The sequence below is a fragment of the Triturus cristatus genome, chromosome 11 (assembly GCF_964204655.1).
Source record: "Triturus cristatus chromosome 11, aTriCri1.1, whole genome shotgun sequence".
Taxonomy (NCBI): domain Eukaryota; kingdom Metazoa; phylum Chordata; class Amphibia; order Caudata; family Salamandridae; genus Triturus; species Triturus cristatus.
The window spans coordinates 163,785,861-163,808,168 of NC_140594.1; the positions used below are offsets into that span (position 1 = coordinate 163,785,861).

Genomic DNA, 22,308 nt, shown 5'->3' on the forward strand with positions numbered 1-22,308 from the left:
ACAGTGTTCTCTTGTGGACAGCCTTGTCCTTCATCTTGCCCACATATCCGATGAAGAGTTGGCCGTCCAACCTGAAGTCCTTGGTCCTGTCCAGGTAGAAGCTGACCGCCCTTTTAGGCTCCTTCTTGGCCAAGGCGTAGCAGATCTTGATACAATGGATAATCCACCTGAACAGTGTTATCTTGTGTACAGCCTTGCCCTACAGCTTGCCCACATATCCGATGAAGAGTTGGCCGTCCAACCTGAAGTCCTTGGTCCTGTCCAGGTAGAAGCTGACCACCCTTTTAGGGTCCAGGCGATGAAGTCCCTCCTCCTCCTTAGAAGGGTAAGGGGGAGGGTAGAAAGTGGGTAAAGTGATGGATTGCCCTAGGTGGAAAGGAGTAACCACCTTAGGCAGAAAAGCAGCTCTGGTCCTATGAACCATCTTATCCGCAAGGAATGATGCGAATGGAAGCTTGGAGCTAAGAACTTGCAACTCACTCACCATCCTGGCGGAAGTGATTGCAACAAAAATATTGTTTTAAACACTAGAAACCTTAAGGGAGAACTATGTAATGGTTCAAAGGATGAACCCATCAAGTATGTGAGAACCAAATCTAAATCCCACTGAGGCATGATAAAAGGAGTGGAAGGAAACGTATTTGTGAGACCTTTAATAAATCTCATAACTATGACAGATTTAAATAACGAGGGTTGGTGTAGTAAACAGAGAAAAGCGGACAAGGCCGACAAGTAGCCCTTAACAGTAGCTACTGCACAACCCTGTTATGCTAGGGAAAGAGAGAAACTCTGAATATCAGACAAATGGGCCTGCAAAGGATCAATCGATCTCTCTCCACACCATTTGGCAAACTTGGCCCACCTACCAAAATAGACAGATTTGGTGGAGTGTCTCCTGGCCAATAAAATAATATCCACCACATCCGGTGGGAGAGAGAAAGAGCTCAGGTTGCCCCGTTCAATCTCCGGACATGAAGGTGCAGGCTCTGGAGGTGGGGGTGTAGAACCTGCCCCTGCGACTGTGAGAGGAGGTCAGCCCTGAGTGGGAGACAGAGTGGAAGGAGCAATGAGAGGTAAAGGAGGTCTGTGTCCCACACCCTTCTCGGCCAATCCGGAGCGATCAATATGACTTGGGCCCGGCCTTGGCAAATCTTCCTCAGAATTCGAAGGATTAAGGGTATGGGAGGAAATGCGTAAATAAGCTGTGAGCCCCAGTGTAACTGATACACGCCCCCCAACTCTCCCTGCGTTAGATACTGGAGACTGCAGAACGACGGGCAATGCACGTTCTCGTGAGTGGTGAACAGGTCCAACTGAGAAAACCCCCACATCCTGAAAGACCACCTCTGGATGGAGACGTCACTCGTGATCGGTCGAATACTGCCAACTGAGACTGTCCGCACGCACATTCAGTTCTCCGGGCAGATGATTTGCGATCAATCGAATCTGATGGTCCTGAGCCAAGGACCAGAGTTGCAGAGCCTCTTTGCAAAGAAGATATGCCCCTACTCCTCCCCGTTTGTTGATGTACCACATCGTGGTAGTGTTGTTCGTTCAGACCTGAACTGACTGACCGCAAAGGGAGGGAAGAAAGGCCTTGAGAGCCAAGCGTACTGCCTACAATTCCAGAAGACTGATGTGAAACAATCTTTCCTCTGGAGACCAAAGGCCTTTCACTTCCAGATCCCCCAGATGAGCTTCCCACCCTAGAGTGGAGGCATCCGCTATCACTATGACCACCAGAGAAGGAGATTGAAACGGTTTACCTTGAGACAGTTTGCCTGGATCACTCCACCATAACACCTCCTCTGCAGTGTCTCTGGAGATCCTGACCACCTCTTCTAGGTCTCCGTTGTGCTGAAACCACTGCCTGTGGAGGCACCGCTGGAAGGCCCTCATATGCCACCATGCATGGTTGACCAACAGTATGCAGGAAGCAAACAGACCGAGCAGGCGCAAGACCTTCAGGACTGGAACAGCCGCTCCATTCTGAAAATGTGGAATCATAGCTTGGATGTCCTGAATCCTCTGTAGAGGCAGGAAGGCACGGCTCATAGTAGTGTCCAGTACTGCCCCTATAACATTATGCGCTAAGAGGGCATCAGGTGAGATTTGGGTACATTTATCGAAAACCCCAAGTCGAACAACAGTCGTGTTGTTACATGCAAATGATGCAGCACTATCTCTGGCAACTTCGCTTTGAGCAGCCAGTAGTCCAGATAGGGGAAAACAGGAACCCCTGACCTTCTGAGATGTGCTGCCACCACCCCCATCACCTTTGTGAAGACCCAAGTGCGGGACTAAGGCCAAACGGAAGTACCACAAACTGGAAATGTTGAGACCCCACCGTAAAACGAAGATGCTTCTGATGCGACTTAAGGATGGATATGTGAAAATACACATCCTGTAATCGATCGACACCATCCAGTCTTCCTTCTGCATGGCAAGAAGAACCTGAGCCAGGGTCAACATCTTGAATTTCTCCTGTTTGAGGTACAAATTCAAAACCCTGAGGTCTAGGATCCGCCTCAAGCGACCGTCCTTTTTGGGAATCAGGAAGTACCGGGAGTAGCATCCTTGAACCATTTCCTGCTCCGGAACTACCTTGATCGCATCTATTTGCAGTAATGACAGAACATCCTACTGGAGAAGCAGAAGGTACTCTTCTGAGCATGAGCCCTAGTTGGGAGAGAAAGAAGGTGGAAACTCACAGAAGGGTAGGGCATACTCATTCTCTATGATGTTCAACACCCAGATATCTGTAGTAACAGACCTCCAAAGTAGAAAATAAGACACCCGTCCTCCCACAGAACAAACATGCTCTAGGATGAAGACGTACCAGTTGGAGGGACAGAAGAGGAGGAACAGGAGGAGGAGGAGACTTGCTGGTGTGCTGCAACCAGCAGACGACCTCTGCCTTTTCCCCTGTAAGATCTGTGCAGGGGATTTGCCTGCTGTTGCTGCAGCTGCTGCCTAGCACGAAAGGAGAAGTTCCTCCCAAAACCACGAAACTTGCGATATCCAAAGCCCCAGGACTGAGTCAGGAGTCCCAAAGACCTTGCAGTGGCTCTATGGTCTTTAAAGCACTGCAGTGCAGAGTCCACTTTGGCCCCAAATAGGCGAGATCCATTGAATGGCAGATCTAAGCAGGTGGCTTGGACATTAGAGGAGAACCCTGAAACCCGTAACCAAGCATGCCTCCAGGTAGCCACAGATGATCCCATTGCCCTGGCAACTGAATCAGCAATGTCTACATGAGACTGTATGACCTGGCGGGCTGCTGCTTGGGCATCCATTAGTACACCACCGAAAAATGTCCTTGAACTTCCTCCTGCAGTTTTGGAAGCACCTCCCAGGCAGAGTCCATAAGGGTGTGGATGTAGCGACCCAAAAGGCACATAGCATGTGTTGATTTGAGAGCCATCCTGCCTGAAATACAATTTTCGCAGATTACGCTATGCGTTTCGACTCCCTGTCTGCAGGTGTAGATGGGAGTGTCCCTGCAGACTGCTTCGAGAAGCACGAAGCCTGGACGACCAAACTTTCTGTTGATGGATGAGTGGACAGGAAAGCAGGACCTGGACACTGCTGGAGCAGTCATAGGCTTCTGCCATACTTCAAGGATGGCCTCAGTCAAAGCCTAGTTAAAAGGGAGTAAAGGCTCTGAGATAGAGGAAGGAGAATGGAGCACCTCAGTCAAGATATTAGACTTTAATTACGCTGTGGGAAGAGGCAATTCTAGCAGATCCGCTGCCTTCCTGATCACAGCGTGATAAGAGGTCACCTCCTGCATTGGGAGACCTTTCGGAGATGGGAGCTCCCATTCCGGAGAGGTATCCAAGCCACTAGCCTCCTGCAGACCTTCAAAATCCAGATCAGGATCAACAATCTCCCCTTCCTCCGCCTCTACAGGCTCCTCTTGATATTCTTCCTCTTCTATTAATCTTTGGGCCTCTCTCTGAGATCTCATCTTCAAAACAGGTGTCGGTGGTGCCAGACGTGGCACTAATGACTTTGGGATTGGCGTACAAGGGAGATCTAACAGAACAGTAGTCGACACCGGCCGAGAAAGAGTCAGCGCAGGTTCAGAACCAGATGGTGCCGGGGAAGATCCATCCAGTGGCACTCGCCCCTCCAGAGATTGTACCAGCGTCAAAAACCTTGGCATCAAGAGAGAGGCCAACTCCCTGGAGCCATCTGCATAAAAGGCATAAGAAGTGCCTGAGGAAAATGAGGTGGCAAACCTCCCAGGGAATATGCCATTGGACCCATGGGGCCAACAGGCGCACCAGTAGGGTTTGCCACTCTGACGAACAAGCCGAACATTGCATTAAAAAAAATGCAACAGATCTGTACCCGGAGTCTGGAAGACAGGATACACCAGATCCGGCACTGCAGGCTCTGAAGCCGCTCGAGAAGGCAGCACATTCTGCTCCGGTTGTGGTGCCAGAGACTGTGGAGCCAGAGGTGGAGTGGTTGGCTTCGGCATTTCTGGAGGCGTGGCTTCTCCTGGAGCCGGTGGAGTTACCGCTCTAAGAGTCGGAGTCACCTCAGAAGAAGGAGATGGAGATGAAGAGATTTCATCTTTCCGATGACACCTGGGAACCGGGGACACCAACTTTGGTGTCGCATCCTTCGACGAACGAGGCAGAGACCCATGGGGTCACTTTTTCTTGTGCTTCTTTGATGACCTCGAAGTATGCAGATTCGGCCACTTGGGACCTCGATCTTCTCTTACCCCTTATTTGTTTCTTGGCTTTGGCCATGAATAATTTGGTCTCCCTCTCCTTCAGCGCTTTGGGATTCATGTGCTTGCAATATGAACACTCCTCGACGTTGTGGTCTGATGAAAGACACCACAAACAGTCTTCATGGGGGTCAGTGATAGAAATCTGAACCCCACATTCCCTGTATGACTTGAAACCAGATTTTCTCTGAGGAGCCATATCTGCTGTTACAAAGACACTACGACTTGCAACAAAGAAACTCCCAGAAATGGAGAGCCCTGGGAAAAACTGTTATGCGTCGACAGCGCGGAAAAAAAGGGAAACTGACATCAGCATGCCAAAGAGGTCTTGTTATGGCACCGATTACGTCAGGCGGAGTCGTGTGCAGAACTGTACCATTGTGATGTCCTCGTTGAGATGGGAGAGCTGAGGAGAAAGGTTTCTGTGGAATGCTGCACATGGGGGTAATTCATGAGGTGAGGAATCCACAGGCAGTTGCAGCCATCAGAAATTGTCTCTACCAGATAATGCGTTACCGAAGGTAAGTAATTTGTTCATCTGATAGAGACTTCTAGCTAGATTCCTTACCTTTGAATGGATAACCAAGCTATACTTCCTGGTGGTGTGCAACGGACAGATTTACTAGACCAGCGCCGATTCAGATCCGGAATCAAATCCATGAGACGGCACTGGGGCTGGAGCAGTCAGTGTGGAGTCAGTGTGGATCCTGGGTGGGTTTCCTCTGACCTTGCGGGGTCTGAATGCGCGCCGGAGGGGCTGGTCTACTCAAATAGGCAGTGCCTGGCCTTGTAAAATTCTTTAATCTTCGCTGGGGTCACTCCAATATGCCATGGCCCAGCAGTCCGAGCACAACTTTGAGTCGTGGTCGTGCTTGAGACACCACAAGCAAACAAGATGGGAGTCGGTTATCGACATGGCGCAGTGACAAGCGCCACACAACTTGAAACCTACCCGTCTAGAAGTCATCCCTAGATACACAAGGAAAACTCAATCAACAAAACATCGAAAAAAGCCTGTCAAAAAGAGACTGAGGGTTAGCTCTTCTCAAGATCAGCGCAAACTGGAGCGGAAAGAAAGGAACTGTTGCCGCATGCCTGGATGGGGCCTATATAGGTGACCATGACATCACAACTGACGCCAACGACACTTGCGATGTCACGCGGGTCTGTCTGGAGCCACCCGACAGCACGCAGGGGTACTGCTCACTCAAAGTTTCCAGATCCAGTCTGACACCTGGGAAATTCAAAGGTAAGGAATTTGCAACTAGACACCTCTATCAGATTGTACTTTTAATTTGGCTAGTTGTAGCAAGTATGAAAGTATTACATCCGCCTGGCACAAAATTGGATTGAGACACTAGCTTTGGCATCAAATTTAGAACTCTTTCCATGTTAATACATAACAGGATCTTGTTGATGGGTTCTTAGCTTCTTTTAGTATGTTCATATAGTCAGTAGTTAGACTAAAATGGCTGTATTGTATGATTTGCCGCCAAATTAAATGATTAAAGACTTGAATGATGGATCTGGCCATGACATCTGGCCAAAAGATCTGGTCTGCACAGCAACCATTAGTGATGCTAGACAGCCAGTTGTAGCAGGTCCAGGTAACACCGCTGTCCCACCCAATCATATGCTATTAAAATCATCTTTGTCCTTTATTCTCATATTTTCACAATTACTGCTGATGTGAGTAGGATCGGAGGAAAGGCATGGAAAAATGTTGCTGACCACTAAGTTCAGCTCTGGCTGGTGCCCTGGACTCAAAATCTCTGCATTTTTATTTGTATTGTGGGGAATAGGTCAAAGGATGGAGTATTCCATTATTTGAAAATATCTTCTTACTGTTCAGAACCCATTCGTGGTTTTCCTTGTGATGTTGGTTAAGGAAATGGAAATATACTTCTTTATTTTGTGTTCCTCTGATTGGCATTGCCATCACAGATAATCCTCTGTCAAGGGCCCAATGCCACATGGTTTGTGCCTACAAAGATAATTGTCTTGTTCCTCCTTGTCTGTTGGAATGATCCCCATCTGTGGTATTGTCCATTTGAATCATTATGTTCTTTGAGGACAGAGAAAGAAGAAAGGTTTTGAGTTCCAAGTACACTGCTTTAACTTCTAGGAGACGGATGTGATACGTCTTTCTTCTGTTTATTCATAGTCTTTGAATTGTCAGATGATTTACATGGGCTCTCTACCCTAATAGAGATGCATCCGTGACTATGGTTTGTGTTGGAGTTACCTTTTGGAATGGAACCTCTACTAACAATTTTTGACTTTTACACCACGCCAATGAGTATAGTGCAGATGTTGTGAGGATGGGTGTCTTCCCAACTGTTGCCCGTTTGAGACTATTGGTCTTCAAGGCTGCTATAGCAGTCTGATGAACAGTCTTGTTAGGTAATATGCATATGCAGGATGCCATGGATCCTGTGAGTGAGGAAACTTGGCAACCTATTGAATCATTGGTCAGTCTCAGCTCCATGAATTTTTTCTGAATGGTTTATATTCTTTCCTCCGAAGCACACATACCTTTGCCCCTAGATAAGTGAGGCACTGTACTAGCTTTAGTATTGATTTGCTCATGTTGGTTTGGAGACCCAGCTTAGAAAGTAGCCTGGCCGTGGTTTTAAAATCCCCTGCTTCTTTCAACTTTTATTAGCCAGTCATCGAGGTAGAGATTTTAATTTTTTTTACAGAGTTTTTATATAGCGCGAACTTGACCCGAATCAGGTATCAGTGCGCTTTACATAGCACCAGTTGCATTACATGAGGACAAATTCATTTTTTGTTAGGCACGGGGAGATTAAGTGATTTGCCCAGAATCACAGGATGTTCAGCGGCGTTGCCGAGACTCGAACCCAGTCCCCCAGATTCGAGGTCAATTAGGCAAACTCTTCTCCCCATAAACAAATATTACATTTTTCCTTACCCTCCCATCTATTTTGACAACGTTTGTGGGGTTCACTTTAGGGCAAACTATAGTACATCATATTGATAATCTTTGTCTCGTACAAGAAATATCTGAATAGTTGTGACAAAGGAATGTGGAAATAAGTGGCATGAAGGTCTATGAAGCATAGCCAGTAGCTTTTCTTTATGTGCTGGTAGAACTAATGGAGAGCTAGCATTCTGATTTTTTCCTTGACGATAACCTTGTTGACAAACTGAACATCGAATATTGTTTCATCTGACTATTCTTTAAGGTTATGAAACACCTGGCTTCAACTCCCTTGTTCTGTTGGCTTTTGTAAAAGAAGACAAGCTCTGTCTTTTAGTACAGACAGCTGATGTTTTGATGTTGGTTTTCGTGAAACGGGCAGTAGAGTAGCCCTGAAACTAATTGGATATTCTTGTTGTATAATATTTAGAACCCATCTATCTAGGGTTATTAGTGTCCGCTCTTTCAGGTAAGATGTCATTGTTCTCCTAACAGGAGTGGGTATCGGCAGGGTATTAGGGCCTCATTGTTTGATGCTGAATGAATTCCTCTGTCTGGAATGCATTATTTTATGGGTAGTGGTGTTCTGCTTTTGATGCCGCTTATCGTATTGTTATTTTTGCGGTTGTGTCTGTTGTTGCTGAGTTTGATATGACCATCTTGGGGAGTGAACCATCTAATGGAGAGTACCATCTGTCTTTGGGTTCATACTGTTTAAAGACCAATGGCCTTTAGGTTCTCTAATTGTTTTTTTATTCTAACCATTTCTCCTTCAATATGCAGTTTAAAACATGCTGAGAGTGAAAAGGGCACTCTGGGCTGTAAGTTCAACAGAGAAAACCATGAGGATTTCTTAAAGAAATGTTATGACAGTAGCTAGTTGCAACAAGCTCAGCTGAATCTACTAATGCTCTAGTAACCTTGTTGGAGACTAAGTATTACTATCTCCATAAAATCATGTTAACCATATTTTGGCATTCCAAGACAAAGAAATTCATGCTATCCCATATTTCTCTATGGTATCTGCCAAGAACAGTTGTAGCACAGGCATTCTTCAAGTGTCTGGAGGCTATACAATATTTCTTATGTCCTACTAAATCCAAACATATATTTTCATATTCACATATATTTTCATATTCTCTCTCTCTCTCTCTCTCTCTCTCTCTCTCTCTCTCTCTCTCTCTCTCTCTCTCTCTCTCTCTCTCTCTCTCTCTCTCTCTCTCTCTCTCTCTCTCTGCTGTCTGCCGTGGCTATCACTGACTTAGGTTCAGCCTTGAAGAATGCTGGATTTTGCTGAAGAGGTTTATATTTCTTTAGAGGATGAGGTGTTACCGCTCTGACTGTTCCTGGAGTCATACATTTCTCCTCTGCAATGTCTGTAGACCTGGTACAAGAGGCAAAGGGCATTTAGGCAATTCTGTTGGATGGAGTGTATCCAGCATGGCTGATATCACTGGCTGAAGTATTTCTAAAGGTATGTTGAGTTTCTCAGCTCCTCTGGAGAGTTCCCCCTGGAATGTTAAAATTTCTTCCACTGAATGAGCTGATGATGTTGGAGTGTAGAAAGAGAGTGATGAGTCAAAGTAAGAAAATGATGAGTACAATCTATGTCTTGTACTGACAGGTAGGCTTAGCATAGAAGCGGTGGTTGGAGAAGAGAGCTTGCAATTTCTGAAAGGAGAAATAGAGGTAGCTTTGGCAGGGAAAGATACAGAGGTGTTAAGAGTTGCCTGGATCAAAACCTAAAATGGTATGATCAGCCTCAGTAGACGATGTGGATGAGAGGTTGGATATAGATCAGCAAACATTCTAGGGCAACTGAAAGGAGTAACCGCAGTCTCTGCTCTTTTCCTCTTATTTGGAGAAGAATGTGACTGGGCCACAAGAGAAACTTTAGATGATAAGGACTGTCCAGATAGGATAGATGGACACAGTGACCAGAACTTTGAAGTCTCTGGAGATCCTGATGAAAAAGTATGTGAACTTTTTGTCGTAAATAGAGTGTATGTCAATGCTGATCTAGGTCTTTGACAGTGATGTCGATCTTGGTTCTCGGGCAGTTGAGGGAGAGTACGTCGACATCGATTGGCCATGATGTGTCGCTGACGGCGTCAAAGGTGTTCTTCTGTTGATCTTGAGTGATTCAACATCAACAATCTAGAATAATGTCTGTTTTGAGGCAGAATCACAACTTTGCCATTCTTTGATGAAGAACATATTAGAGCAGACCCACTCGATGGAGGCACCGTAGGTTTTGGCGTTCTATGAAGCTGAGAATGGAGTTGTTTCTCTCTGCAACTGGACCTCTTTTCTTTATATCTCCCTATGTAGTAGTTTGTTCCAGAATTTAGCACGCTTAAAAAGGCTTGAAGAGAAGCTGATATTTCTAGACTCCTTTTTTTCTTTCTCTCATTTGTTCTGCCCTTATGTGTTGTGTCCTGACACCTTTCCTGTCTTTGAGCAGGTTTTTAGATGTTTTCTTATAAATGTCATATTCATTGACAGACTAAGATACAGGGAAGCAGACCACACATACTTTGTGGGCATTTATAACTGCCTTCTTCCTTCCACATGAAGGGCACTTGGAAAAAAGAGATGTCATTCCTTCTAGACACAGACAGAAAAAAAATAACTTTATTTGACAGGAGATATTCAAAGATGTTGAGCTAAAAAGTTCAAAATAAATTCCTCTATACTCACAAGTGTTCAGAGATACTATTTTACCAAGCCATAAAAACGAACTGGCAGGCAACTGCCAGTAAAATGCATTGTGGAAAGGAGAGCCTCCCAGATTCTTAAAAATGCCTCAAAATAAAACTGCAGGGTTTGAGGCAGAGCATGACCTGACCACCTGCAGATCTTTGAGGTGAAAAAGACAGTTTTCACATAGATGACATTGATATCTGCTGTGACACCAATTTTGGAGGCGGGAGGAGATTTTAGAGGCAGTGGTGGGGCTTGAATGAAGCCTCTGTAGGAACAAAATGAAGAGGTCCCAAAGGTTATGAGATAGCTCTGCAGTAGGTCATAGCCTAAGTATTTTCACTGAGAGTATGAGGAGCAGGAGAGAAGATCAACTCTGAAAATCTCATTATAAGGTGACATGACAGAGGTAATGTTGTTGTTGAATGTTGTGACAAGGTGAAATGAATGGATAGGGTCAAAGGCGAAGGTGTTCCGCGAATACTCTGATGTGCATTGCAAGGGAGAACTACTGTGTGCTTTGAGTGCTTTTACAAAGTGATGGTGATGGCAGTGCTTTATCGTCAAGGTTGAGCTTATTCTCGATAGAGAGCATTTTGGGGCTCAGGCTTTAGACAACGATCCTGTGGTCTTCGTTGGAGACCTAGAATGCTGTCAACGAAAATTATAAAAACAATATATTTTCTCCCTGGATCTACCTCTGTGGAGGTCCTTTGAGATTGTAGGCACTATCCCAATGTAAGCAGAGCAATCCCAAAAAGGTTTTTCAGCTTTTTTTGTTTCTCCTTCATCATTGAATCCCCCAATTTGCCATGAAGTCTTATTGCCTCTGTCCTCAAGGATATTTTTGTAAAAAAGTCACAATCCTTGATGGACTGAGGAAGGTAGACATACTTCATGTAGGTCTGAAACTTTCTTCCCTTAGAAGTAGCAGTAACTGATTAGAGAAGGCATTCTGACAAGAAAACTATCTGAAGAGAGTGGAAAATGTTTTGCTCAGCTTGTCATGTGTAAAATACATTGAGTAAAAGTAAGAAAGAGAATTGTTTGAGAATTTCTCATAAAGAAACAGGCGTAAAAAGATTCAGTGTATTCCACGATCCCATTCACATGATCCAATAAAAGGCACTGACTTCCTAAGGTAACTGTCAATACAAGATGTCATGAATAGTGAACACCCTTTGATCCTTAAATAGACAGGTTGATTTTTACCTCTTATGATTTAAATCTATCAGACTGCACTTTTCCTCATTACTTCAAATGTAGGCAACAGTTGATGTTAAAGATGCTGCAATGTAGTTTTAAGACAATGTTTATGGCAGAACTAGCAGTCTGAAATTCCAAACATCTTGCCGGGTATAGGCTACTGAATGGTGCTCTGCAACGTGACTATGTTGCACTTTTCACCCGCTTTGTATATTAAGACATATCTATTGATAGGAAGGGTTCCATTGTTTCTGCAAGCAGCAGATATATTATTCTAACATTTATGACTATTGATGCAGAATACATGCCAATAAAGGCAAAGCAATAGGTGTTATGATAAAAAGACTATGATGTAATCACATTTCTAATTGTGATTATATGGGCATATGGGTTGCTTAACGGTGGCTGGTGTCTTCATATAGAAATGTTTGCTGCCCATTGTAACGAGAGTGGGCACCATAAGACAGTTCACCAGTTCACAGGCACATGTCTTGTCAAGAGTTGATCTTCAAAAACATTAACTCACTTTCATTGTTCGCAGTCATTTTATAAGGACATCAGAAATCTTTGAGTAACTCCTCTTCTCACACAATGTGATCTGAGGGGAAGCCTTGATAGGAACCCAGGTGTCTAGTAAATTAGACGCTAAGAAGCATGACTTACCATTAATACAAGCTTAACCAGTGTTGGCATTCAAGGACCATAGCCAAGCCAGGTTTTCAGTATATCTACACAAGTTACATTTACATGCAAAAAAATAACATTTACAGAATCAGTGGTTATCTTGAAAACGTGGTTTGACTGAGTCTCTCAAAGAGAAACATTCCTCAAATATGTAGGTCTCTGCCCTGCAGTGGGTTCAGAGTTAGTACCTGGAGATGTCGCTGCTGATTGAGGTTGAAATCGTGCAGGACAGTGGTGTGAGCACAGAAGTACACAATCACCTTCTGATCTTCATCGTGGAGATTAAAAACAGGAAGATTGCTGTTAATGCCAAAAGCCCAAGTCATATTCTAGAGATAAAATACATAAATAGTGACAGATTAGAAATGCATTCTGCTACATGACCATATTTGTACTTCACAGATGTCAGGAGAACATTCCAACATATTTGCAAGGACTTACTCCAAGTCCCGTTTGCCCTTCAGCTATTTGCTAATTTTTTGCTGCCAACCTGTTATCTTTTTCCTATGTTTTTTTCATATTCCAAGATAATGTTTTTTTTAATTTTAGTTATGCAAATGGAAAGATGGCCTGATCACAGCCTCAACACAAACAAAACAGTCTTGTCAGGATGATTTTTTAAATGGAAATGTAATCCTTTGATGAAATTACAGCCTGAAGATCTCCTCAGAACTCCCCTGCCCACAACGTCTCTCAGCTTCCTTCCAGGTGGTCAAGCCATTTTGATTGGCTACCTTCAATTTATCAGAACAGATCTCTGTTATAAAATCATTCTGATTAGCTGCTGAATAGCCTTGCCCCAGATTGCTCATCCTGTCATGGACAGTCTGTGGCAAGATGGGCAGGCCATCAATCGTGCAACAGCGCATGGCCCACAGTCAAACACTAGTGTACATATTTCTTTGTCCTCAGGTACAGGAACACATTTCTGAAAAGCATTTCCCAGCCATGTACTTCTGCTTCTTGCAGTCAGAAAAAACATTCACCCATCAATATTTAAGAGGCCATGGAAAATTGAGTTGGTGCCACATGAGCTGAAACCCAGTTTCACCAAGTTTGAGGAATAGCACCTTCTTTAGGATGGACTCCTTATATTGCTGCTTAGAACCAAAATAGTTAGAGGCTCCAGCCACTTGAATTGCACTCTCTGCAGGAAGAGTGATTGGGCCAACTCTGAAAAATTATAGAACAAATGCAGCTGGAGCCGCACAATTTGGTGAACATCTTTGGGCATTGAGGGTTTAACCCCATTCAGTATGCTGAAAACTTATCTGTAAAGCAGATGATGGGTACATCAAGAAATATCTTCGATGCATCGCAAACAGGGATTTATTTCTATTACAGATATCTTCACAGCAGTTCGTATTGATGATTTTTCTTGGCCAAATTAATCCTTTGACTAAAATTATTCCAATTGATCTAATGGCCACAGTCATGGTGCAGAATATCCTCTGATTAACATAAACAAAATAAACATTGGGATGTGGGATTCCTTTTCATTCTAGGATGCCCCTGAATAAGTAATGCTGAAAGTTAATTGGCGTTTTCAAGCAGACTTCCACGCCACAGGCATTATTCAGTTAACTGAATGTGACATCTAAGAGCACCTTAATTAGAAATAGAGAAATTGAACTTGGGGCCTGATATAGAGTTTGGCAGATGCAATAGTCCATCATAACGTTGATGATATTCCTTCCGTCTTAGACAAGCGACCTAATGTATAATGCACTTGTAAAAAGGAGGACTGCACACCTCCCCGACCTGGTGGAGGCGGACCAGGCTGGTTTTGTGCCCGGCAGACAGACGGTTGACAACACCAAGAGGGTGACGCATGTTCTGGAAAAGGCCTCAAGGATCTCGGGGGAGCGGATGTTGCTGTCCGTTGATGCGGAGAAGGCCTTCGACAGAGTTCACTGGCCGTATCTTGAGCTGGTCCTCAAGAAACTGGGAATCGGCGATAAGTTCCGCACCATGGTCTTTAACTGCTATAAGCATCCTTCAGCGTCGGTGCGGGTCAACGGGTGTAGCTCCGGTGGCTTTGCCATCGAGCGCGGCACGCGGCAGGGCTGCCCTCTTTCGCCGCTCTTGTTTGCCCTCTACATGGAGCCGTTTGCTCAGAGGGTTCGTAATAATCCGGATGCTGTCGGGGTCCGGATGGGCCAGTACGTCCACACCGTCAGTCTCTACGCGGACGATGTCCTGCTGACTTTGGACGACCCTAGGAGGTCGCTGCCTGCTTGCCTTCGAGAGCTGGACGCCTTTGCGGGGGTGGCCGGCTTCAAAATGAATATGAGCAAGTCGATGGCATTAGACGTGTCCCTGGCTGCGGAAACCAGGAGGGATCTTCAGCGGCTCTTCCCCATGCAGTGGTCCTCGTCCACGGTGCCGTATCTGGGGATTCTGCTGGCGCCTACATTACCGGAGATGGTTACGGCCAATTATGCCTCCCTCAGCAGGAAGATCAAGGACGAGCTTGGCCGCTGGAACAAAGGCCTGCTGTCCTGGCTGGGGCGAATCGCGGCGGTCAAGATGACGGTGTTGCCCCAGATACTATATCTTTTCCGGGCCCTTCCGCTCCAACCCCCGGTGGGCTGGATACGACAAATGCAGGCTGACATCTCCCGCTTTGTCTGGCAGGGCCGCAGGCCACGCATGAAGAGGGTCCTCTCCACGCTTGCTCCGGAAGCGGGGGGTCTCGGCATTCCGGACCTCCGTAAGTACTTTCAGGCGGCACAGCTCCGCTATCTGGTGGAGTAGAGCAGGTGGGAGTCCGACAAACATTGGCTCTTCCAAGACCAGGCAGTGGCGGGCCGCACCTTACAAGAGGTTCCATTCCTGCGCCGCGCGCATCGCCCCCCTAATCTTTACGCTTCCTTTGTAACGCGGGTCCCCCTGCGTGTGTGGGACGCGGTCTGTGAGGCCCGGGGCCTTACCACCTTCCCTTCGCCGCTCACGCCCATTGTGGGCAACCCGGACTTCTCCCCAGGGATGGAGCCGGGGGTTTTCTCCCACTGGGTGCAGGCGGGCTGCAGGGCACTCTTCCAGATCTATGGCCCGGAAGGAGTGGTTCCTTTTCAGCAACTCCGCCAGGAGTTCGGCCTGACAGAGCTGGACAGATTGCGCTACATGCAATTTCGGCATTGGGCCCTCCAGCCCCAGGTGCGTGCCACCGCCGCCCGTCCAATTACACCGTATGAGAGGTGGTTGGCTACTCGGACCTCCGACGCTAAACTGATCACCGATCTGTACAAATACCTACAACCCCCGCCGTTTCACTATTACAACCCGGGGAGGGAGCGTTGGCACAGGGAATTGGGTAGGACACTCAGCCACAAGGAATGGGACAAAATTGCGTATCGGGCGCGGCACTCTGCATATCACACGGGCCTTACGGAGACCTTTACTAAGGTGTCCACATACTGGTACTACACCCCGGAGAGACTGTATGAAATGCATAAACACACTGACAGGGGGTGCTGGCGGAGCTGCGGGCAGGAAGGTACCCTTACACACATTCTTTGGGATTGCCCAGTGCTGACCGCCTACTGGAAGGAAGTCTTGGACGAGGTGGATAAGCACTTTGGGATAGAGCTGCCGCGACTCCCGGCGTATGTCCTGTTGGGCCTCCCCAATGACCTAATGTACCCACTGAAGTCCCGTAGGGGTAGGCAGATCGCAATCGCGCTGGGGTCTGCGGTTCAGAACATTCTAATCCACTGGCGCACAACCACCGTCCCCTCCATCACCGGTTGGTTGCATCGGCTCTGGCATGTGCTGGGGATGGAGAAGCTGTCGCTTACGGTTGCGGGGGAGATAGACCAATTTGAAGAGCTATGGCAACCCTTTCTAGCGCTGCTGTCCACTGAATTCCGGGAGCTCACCTGCCCGAGGTATCTTAGACTTCTCAGGCTGACGCCGCCGGTGACCCCGGCGGACTAGCTTACATGTGAGACGGGGACCCCCCGGGGAGGGGGGGGGGGGGTGCGGGGCTTCCTGGTTAGGATTACTCTGATGCGGGACCATAGGACGGGGGGGGGGGGGGGGGGGAGTGTTGTTGTTTCGTTACTGGGAGGATGGGGGATGGGAGGTGGGGGATTGTGTTCTATTGAGGTGTTGATGGGGGGGGGTTTATTGCTTAGATTTGGGGTGTCGGATACGCGTGCGGGGATTTCACAGCTTGTATTTCTAGCTTTCATTTACTGTGTTTTTCCCCCTGACCCACCGCGCTACCTATTGCCAACCCTCTGGAGTTGCACCCTTTTTCTTTGACTGTATTCCATGTATCCTGCCCTCCTATCCCCCTCCCCCATGGTTTGTTTTGTCTCAATAAAAACGTTTTAAACATAAAAAGGAGGACTGTTTATCTGTCACATTTGTGATGGGTAAACCCATCCACCAAACTCATACAGGAAATCTATCCAGAAAGACAATATAGCTCTCTGCTTGTTTACACCGAAAGAGTGAGGGTTGGTTGCCCCTAAATTATTTTGCAACCAGATGGAAAAAGGGCAGGGTTTGGTTTGTTACTGACTAGATAAAATGTCACACTCACAGAGAAGTAAGTGTCCATTAAGGAAAGAATGCATGAAAGCAGTTTGGAGAATATATTAATAGTAAATACTTTACAAAACAGCTGTGGTTGGCATGACCACAGTCCAACGTCAGTCTTAAAGTTTGACTTGCTGCTCTCCCCAAAACAGCACCCACCTGATAAAGATTCTGCTGCCACATGTGGAGAAATTGCACATAGTTCCATGCTGGTGGGGTACTCAAATATGTTGATCAATCTAATCACAGTAGTCCTTAGGTCTTTCACCGTACTTCATTTAGTGATCTCTTACATTTCTTTAGAAAAGAGCCAACAAGTTTCATTCTCAATCAACTTCTTCAGAGCAATATAGTCATCTTTCAAAGTATTATCAAATAGAATAATCCATTTGTTTTTATATAGCGTATTATAATTGGGTTCAGTGCATGAAATGCATGAATCTCACACTCAAATAATTTGTCATATAGCATAGACAGCACACCATTGCCGTACAGTTATCTTTCAATGTATTGCAGAATGTCAATGCATAATCTGGAGATGTGACTGAATATGTCAATGGTGTACTTTCTATGCTATATGAGAAACTGAGTGTGAGATTCAAGCATTACATTTACTGAGCCGGATTATTAAAAACGACATGTACCCAAGTAGATCATTCCTTTTGATAATATGTGTGGTGAAAAATCTAACGACTATTGTGATTGGATTGGTCAAAATATTTGCAGACCCCCAGCATAAAACTGTAAGCTGTTACTGCTCGCTGACAAAGCCCTTGGCAATATGATGCTTACCATATACTTTTGAAAAAGATGGTGATTTAAGCAATATCAACTGCTGAAGAGCAGGGGCAGGCATGTACTGATTATCTGATATAAAAAGCACACAGAAAGATAGGTCGAAATGGCTAATACACGCAATATGATTCATAACATTATGGTATTAATCAGTGCAATACTCACAAGTGCATCTGTCCCAGCAGTGGGGGGTTCCTGCTCAAATATTGTTTTGGGGGTAGCAGTGTACACCAAGGAGTCTTCCGCCGGAAGTCTGCAATAAATAGTTTGTTCTTCTTCAAAACTTTCCACTTCTGAGCAGACTTCTTGGACACCTAAAAAGGATTTCTCTTGCTTTACATCTACGAAGGATGGTTTTTGCTCTTCGCTCACCCCGACATCAGAAAGAGACTTTTTCTCCTGTTTGATCTCTCTCGCATCTAAAAGGGACGTTTTCAGGTGTTCCATCCCTTTCACATCTGAAATTGACTTTTTTTCATGTTTGATTTCTTTGACATCAGAAATGGATTTTGCCTCATGTTCAAGGTCTTTGATATCTGAAAGAGACATTTGCCTTTGTGCAAGCTCTGCGGCATCTAACATAGACTGTTGCAGTTTTTCAATCCCAATAACCTGAGAAGTGGACTTCTGGACCTGTTCGATCTCTAGGGCATCTGAAAGGGAAGTCTCCTCCTGTTCCATCTCTTCAGCATCTAAAAGGGAAGTATACTCTTGTTCCATCTCCTCAGCATCTAAAAGGGAAGTATCCTCTTGTTCTATCTCTTCGGCTTCTAAATGGGGCATTTCCTCCTGTTCTGGCTCTGTGACATATGAAGGAGTTTCTTCCTCCTGTTCAATATCTTTGACATCTAAAAGTGACATTTCCTCCTCTTCAGTCTCTTGGACACCAGAAGGTGATGTTTCTTCTTGCTCAAAATCAAAGGCACCTTCATCTTGTTTGGGGTCTGTGGCATCTGAAAGTGAAGTTTCCTCTGGTTCAATCCTAGAGGTATCTGTAAGTGACTTTGGCTGTGATTCAAGGTCTTTGACGTCTGATAGTGATATTTCCTGCTGTTCATCTGAAGGTGATAGTTCACTGTCCATTTCTGGAAGCTCTGCATCTATTTGCTGGCCATAGATAGTAGCTTCAGATTGCTCATATTCTTCTCCAAATTCTCCTACTGTTTCCTCTGAACTTTCACCCTTATCTGCCACAATTTCCTTAAGAAACAATAATTTTAATTAAAAATCATCTGTTGTAAAAAAAAAAAGAAAACTCACATGAATTGTCAAACACCTAAACCACTTCTTAAATATACATGTACATTTTAATACTAAACACAAAAATTAACTACCCTAGTTCAGTTTTCACCCCTTTGTGATGTCTATCGTGTGTATGCTACCCTTAGGGCTGGAATGTTAAATTGAAAGTGCATTCATGACAAAAGGGCTATTGCTCATTGTCATAACTGCCCTACTTCTCCATTGATGTTTATTTTGTTTCACCCACTCTAGATAAATTGGAAATATAATCTTCAGTGATATACATAAAACATTTAGCTATTTGAAAATTGTATTAAGAGTAGTGAAGCTGTGGCATTGGTTGTCACCAGCTGTAGGCTCTCCAACCAGTCCCCCTCCAAGTATACTACAGATATCACAACTATACCTGAAATCAAGCAAAGAATTTTGGCACGAGACCAAGTTCAGGAGAAATCTACCTAGCACAAGTGATATTACAGAGTCCTATCAGAGCATGCAAGGAAGTCCCTCCCTGCAGTACGATAAGAGCTGTGGGTCCATTAGAAGCATGGGTAGTGAAGGAGCATCCAATGTTCATGATAAAATTGACATCCTATCCCAAATCCTGAGATCCTTCACTCCCTTTTCCCCTATGGACTTCTGCATATCAGATGTGAGAGGGCGAGGGTAGGACACCGGTGATGATCAGTCACCCTGTCCAGTGACATCACATCTAGGGCTTTAGCATCAGTACATGAACGTGAATGAGCAAGTCAGAGAGTTTACAGAAATACTGTTGTACTGGGGCTCTATGGTGGCCACTCAGTGGTTTCTGGGACATCAATTATGACCAAGAAAACCAAGTACCCCATGAGGGTACCTAGAGATGAGGGTATGTTGGGCCAATGCAGAGTGCCCTGTAGTACAAGAGTCCTCCAAAGAAAGAGTAGCCCATTCTTATGAGGTAAGCTATGCACTAGTGGAGGGCATTCCTAGTGCATGGTGTGCATATTGAGAGAGTGCTGAGCTAATTTAACTGTGAATAGACCGCTCCAGCCTGCAGGAAGATGAAAAGAGTGGAATAAATTTGATTGATGTGGTCATAATAAATGCACTTACTTATGGAATGGCTAACTACCTTGTTATATTGAGGTTTAGCATGTGAGCTGCAATGACTCTCTACACCTGGATCATTGGGCCCAAAATAGGGTTCACATGCGGTTAAGGAGGAGACCTCCTTCTTGCAGACCTTAACTTGACATTATACTTACAATCCATGGGCCATTGAATCATGAAGCATTTATTGATAAGGTACATATGCCTTGAGGGTTTCAGGTGCCAGTTAAGTGAGCACTTCAGTACAGGTGGTTGACCCACAATTAATGTAATTGCCAACAGTCTCAGTTACTCTAAGAATACAAGATGCCCATCTCCCTGCTTTGCTCTTCATCTGTGCTGGGCATTGCAGCATACCAACCAATGACCAACTTTACGCTATATGGAGCAAACGTGAACAAATTAATTAAAGAGATTAGTTAAACTGTGCAGGTTTTGCTAAAGGAGATGAAGGAGGGCAGTACAAAAATGGCCAACAAAACAACAGGATCAATGTCAATTGCTATTATCTTGGTGCAGAGGAAGACAATTATATTGCAGGGACTGATTAATGGGATACAGAGGTCAGAGATCTAGCGTTTACCATCTAAGGTGAGAAGCATGGTGGGGGAACAACATGAGGCCAGTAAGACTTATAAAGTACAAAGAAGGGTAGTTCTACAACATGTCGCTCAAAGGTTTGTATACAGGACTTGCACATTTCTGACCTTTCTGAAGACAGTATCTGACCCCAAGACCAATATAAAGGGGATAGACCAGTCACCATTCCTGCACCTATCGTGTACTTCCAGCATTAGAACACAATGATCAATGCATACAGAAAGACTGGTGGAGTAAAATGAAAAAAAGGACCACCAGAGTTGTTAAGTAATTTGCCATTTAAATCGCCAAATGCAGACTAGAACTGTGTAACAGAATCTGGATGACGTCAAACATTCTGTCCTATTTTTATATCTCAAGCTTCAAGCGACATTCCAGCTTCATCATAATCAATTCTTTGTCAAGCCTTTTGAGCCTTCAGGAGACTTCATATCATATGAGACATTGTGCTAAAAGGAATGTTTGAACCAGGCACACAAGTTAGAACACAACAAGGCATGAACTGGTCACCTTCCAAGGAAAAAATGGAAACAACCTATATCATACACAAGAAGGAGAATAGGAAACATGGAAGAATGCTTCAAGATGCCTCTGGTAGACGTGGCAGCCCCATAGTCATGTCCTGCAAGAGTAAATATCTACAAGTACTACTGAGAGGTAACAATGTTTGAATTGTCTACTAAGAAAATTACTTCATGATGACTGAGGCACTAACTGCAACCATAATCATCCCAGACTGAAATATCCTAGGGCAGCACGTACATTAGTTATATGGGTCCTGGAAATAGACCCCCCACTTTCCAGAGCCTCTCTCTAGCCCTGAAATGTGTGCTAAGCCACCATGTAGCAGATGTTCAAGCTATGCTATTGTGTTCTGTTGACACCTAAAGCACTACATTAAATACCCAAAATAGTGAATTTCCTAGACTATATGTTTGCTAATTTCTCTGTTATGTGTTTAAATCTCATTAAGTCGGTTATATATTGAATATTGGTTAACAGGGGAATAAAGTTTAGCAAAAAATCATGTGAATGATTGATTGGGAATCTTAAATACATATTCTGGTGGCTAGCACGTTTTCCCCTAAAAGGCTCATATTTGCTTGGCGGAGATGCTTTAGGTGAAAAAGACCATGGTGCAAGGTCCTCCACTGCATGGTGGCATGGTAGAAGTGTTGTCACTGAAAATAGACTGCCAAAGGTGGGGGTACGTGACACAGACCAATATAATAATTGTCCATGGTGCATTGGGATTTTTTTGTCTGGGATCATCATCTCTGTAGTGGCAGTTCCAGACTGAGAAGGCAAGGGATAGAGGGTTGGGGGTGGAGGGATACATGCTATCTTATAGACTGACCCAAATTGGGAGGTCCCACAGATGCCATTTCCATCTGGGAACACAGACTATAAGCAACCTCTAAATGGAGAGGTGGAGTAGAGAGGAAGAAAGTTAAGTCTATCATCTATTTTTGGCAAGTGTCCATTTACTGACCATCGGCTAAGGAGATGATATGGAATGGGTTGAGGCAGATCAGCAGTATGTAGTCATAGGAAGGTTTACAAGCTACCAAATGTAAATCAGGTTTTGACAAAGTGAGGTGAATCACAGTCTTTGAATATTTATTTATTTAGCAGTTTTATATTGGGTGAACAAGACCTGGCAGTATCTTAATTAAAAACATGTTTGGCAAGCACTTGAAAGGCTGTCAATTGCCAAACAAGATTCAAGATCCTAAGCCAGCTG

General features: G+C 44.9%; 1 protein-coding gene across 1 annotated transcript in view; it reads right to left on the minus strand.

Annotated features, from left to right (window-relative positions):
- The window catches only part of CFAP251 (cilia and flagella associated protein 251), a 670,115-nt gene that overhangs the window by 583,740 nt on the left and 64,067 nt on the right, over nucleotides 1-22,308 (minus strand). The window contains exons 3-4 of the mRNA XM_085633872.1: nucleotides 17,793-18,827; nucleotides 12,473-12,613 (exon numbers count right to left, since the gene is read on the minus strand). Of these exons, the coding sequence (XP_085489998.1) occupies nucleotides 12,473-12,613; nucleotides 17,793-18,827 (1,176 nt within the window). The remainder of the gene's footprint in view (nucleotides 1-12,472; nucleotides 12,614-17,792; nucleotides 18,828-22,308) is intronic.